This window comes from Apteryx mantelli, unplaced genomic scaffold, assembly GCF_036417845.1.
Source record: "Apteryx mantelli isolate bAptMan1 unplaced genomic scaffold, bAptMan1.hap1 HAP1_SCAFFOLD_125, whole genome shotgun sequence".
Classification (NCBI taxonomy): Eukaryota; Metazoa; Chordata; class Aves; order Apterygiformes; family Apterygidae; genus Apteryx; species Apteryx mantelli.
Genome location: NW_027118481.1, coordinates 163,250 through 165,305, shown reverse-complemented (window position 1 = coordinate 165,305; position 2,056 = coordinate 163,250). Strand labels below are relative to the sequence as shown.

At 38.4% G+C, this 2,056-nt stretch overlaps 1 protein-coding gene across 1 annotated transcript; it reads left to right on the top strand.

The window, feature by feature from the left end:
* The first annotated feature begins 707 nt into the window (after positions 1 to 707).
* On the top strand, positions 708 to 1,658 carry LOC106488040 (olfactory receptor 14I1-like). The gene has a single exon (XM_013946873.1). The coding sequence runs from the start codon at positions 708 to 710 to the stop codon at positions 1,656 to 1,658; it is 951 nt and encodes a 316-aa protein (XP_013802327.1).
* Positions 1,659 to 2,056: the final 398 nt, after the last annotated feature.

Here is a 2,056-nt window from a genome sequence, read left to right as displayed (position 1 = left end):
GTTTTGCAACCCGTCCTAAGGCAGGATATTTGCAAGGGAATACACTGATTCTTTCTCTCCCTAACTAAAAGAGCTTATCTCAGATTAAAAACATCTTATGGTGGGATGCTTAAATGTGTGTCTAGTATCATCTGAGATGCCCTAAGCTTGCTGATATATCTGCATGAGGTTGTAGGCTACCTGCCACTTTTTGAAGAGGCAGCTGGAGTCCAGGTAGAGAATCCAAGAATATCTCAATCAGCACTCCGTACCTCCATTTGGGCAACAGAATCCTACTCTCTAAGGCTGATGAGTCTCACTGTAAAATTAATATTAGCAGCTCCAGCTGGGCTTTAGAAACATACTCTGAAAGCCTATAGTTGAATCACTGCAGACATGTTGGGTCTCAGGATTCTACCTTGTCATATTTCTGGGGGAAAAAAAAAGATTTTGTACTGGATTTTCATAATGGAGATTGCAGAGTCTCATGTGTCCGTATATGTGCTTTTGTTTTGTTTTTAATATATGGAACGATGATTATTGTGGGGTTGTTTCTGAGTTACAGCTTGGTCCATCATGCAGGATTCACGCATTTTGTCTTCAGTGAAAAAAAATGTTTTTAGTGTAACTCTGAAAGAGCAGACCATCAAGTGGTCTACTCATCATATTTTCTCAGCCAAAATCCTCGACTTTCTCTTCACAGGTTTCATCAACATACTGAAAATAAAATGTCCAACCAAAGCACTGTGAAAGAATTTCTTCTCCAGGGATTCTCTGACACTCGAGAACTGCAGATATTCCACTTTATGGTATTTCTGGTGATTTATTTGGCTGCCCTGGTGGGAAACTTTCTTGTCATTGTGGTCATAGTTATCAATAATCACCTTCACACCCCCATGTACTTCTTCTTGCTGAATTTGTCCATCTTAGACCTTTCAGCCATCTCTGTCATCCTCCCTAAATCCATGGCCAATTTTCTATTGAATACCACATCCATTTCCTATTCTGGCTGTGTTGCCCAGGTCTTCCTCTTCCATGTCTTTGATGCTGCTGATCTAGCTTTACTCACCATCATGGCATATGACCGTTACATTGCCATCTGCAAACCTCTTCAATACAGGACAGTCATGAAAGGGACCGCTTGCATTCAAATGGCAGCCAGTGCATGGCTCAGCTGTGTTCCCTACTCTGCTCTCCACACTGGGAACGTCTTTCATTTATCCTTCTGCAAGTCCAACGTCATTAATCAATTCTTCTGTGAAGTCCCCCAGCTTCTCAAGCTTTCCTGCTCTGATTCATCCTTTAGTGAAGTTGGCATTCTTATGTTTAGTTTCAGTTTAGTCTTAATCTGTTTTACTTTTATAAGCATGTCCTACATTCAGATTTTCACTGTGGTTTTAAGAATTCCTGTAAAAAAAAAACAGCATAAAGCTTTCTCTACCTGCATTCCTCATCTCATAGTGGTCCTCTTGTTTGTTAGCACTGGTTCTTTTGCTTATCTTAAACCTGTCTCCAGTTCCCCATCAACTCTGGATCTCACAGCATCTGTTCTCTATTCTGTGATGCCACCAGTGATAAATCCGGTCATTTATACCATAAGGAACAATGAAATCAAAGCTGCCATGAGAAAATTAACTGACCAGAGATCATTATATAGAAATAGTCAGTCTTTCTCTTAGACTTCCTCTGTGTTCTCAGTAATGAGTACTTCATTTTCTGACAACAGACAATTTATAAAATTGGGATCAAAGGAAAATATTGACCTTTCTCTCAGGAAAGTTGTTTAATTATTTGATTGTATATATAATTTTGACTTGCCAATGTAGTATATAATGTGGAGACACCTTGTGCAGAATGATGTAACAGTAGTGGAATAAATCCAGGGTAATAATCCCAAAGATTTTATGTATGCCTGCCTGCCTGTTTGCATGACTACTTCACTGTCTTACATTTCTTGTGCTTTTTAGCATTTGTCAAGCACTTAATTCTTCACTAAGTATATTATAATTGAGCTAGAGTATATCTTCAAAGAACAATTAGCAATAATAAATTTTACTTCAAAAATATTTACAAATTT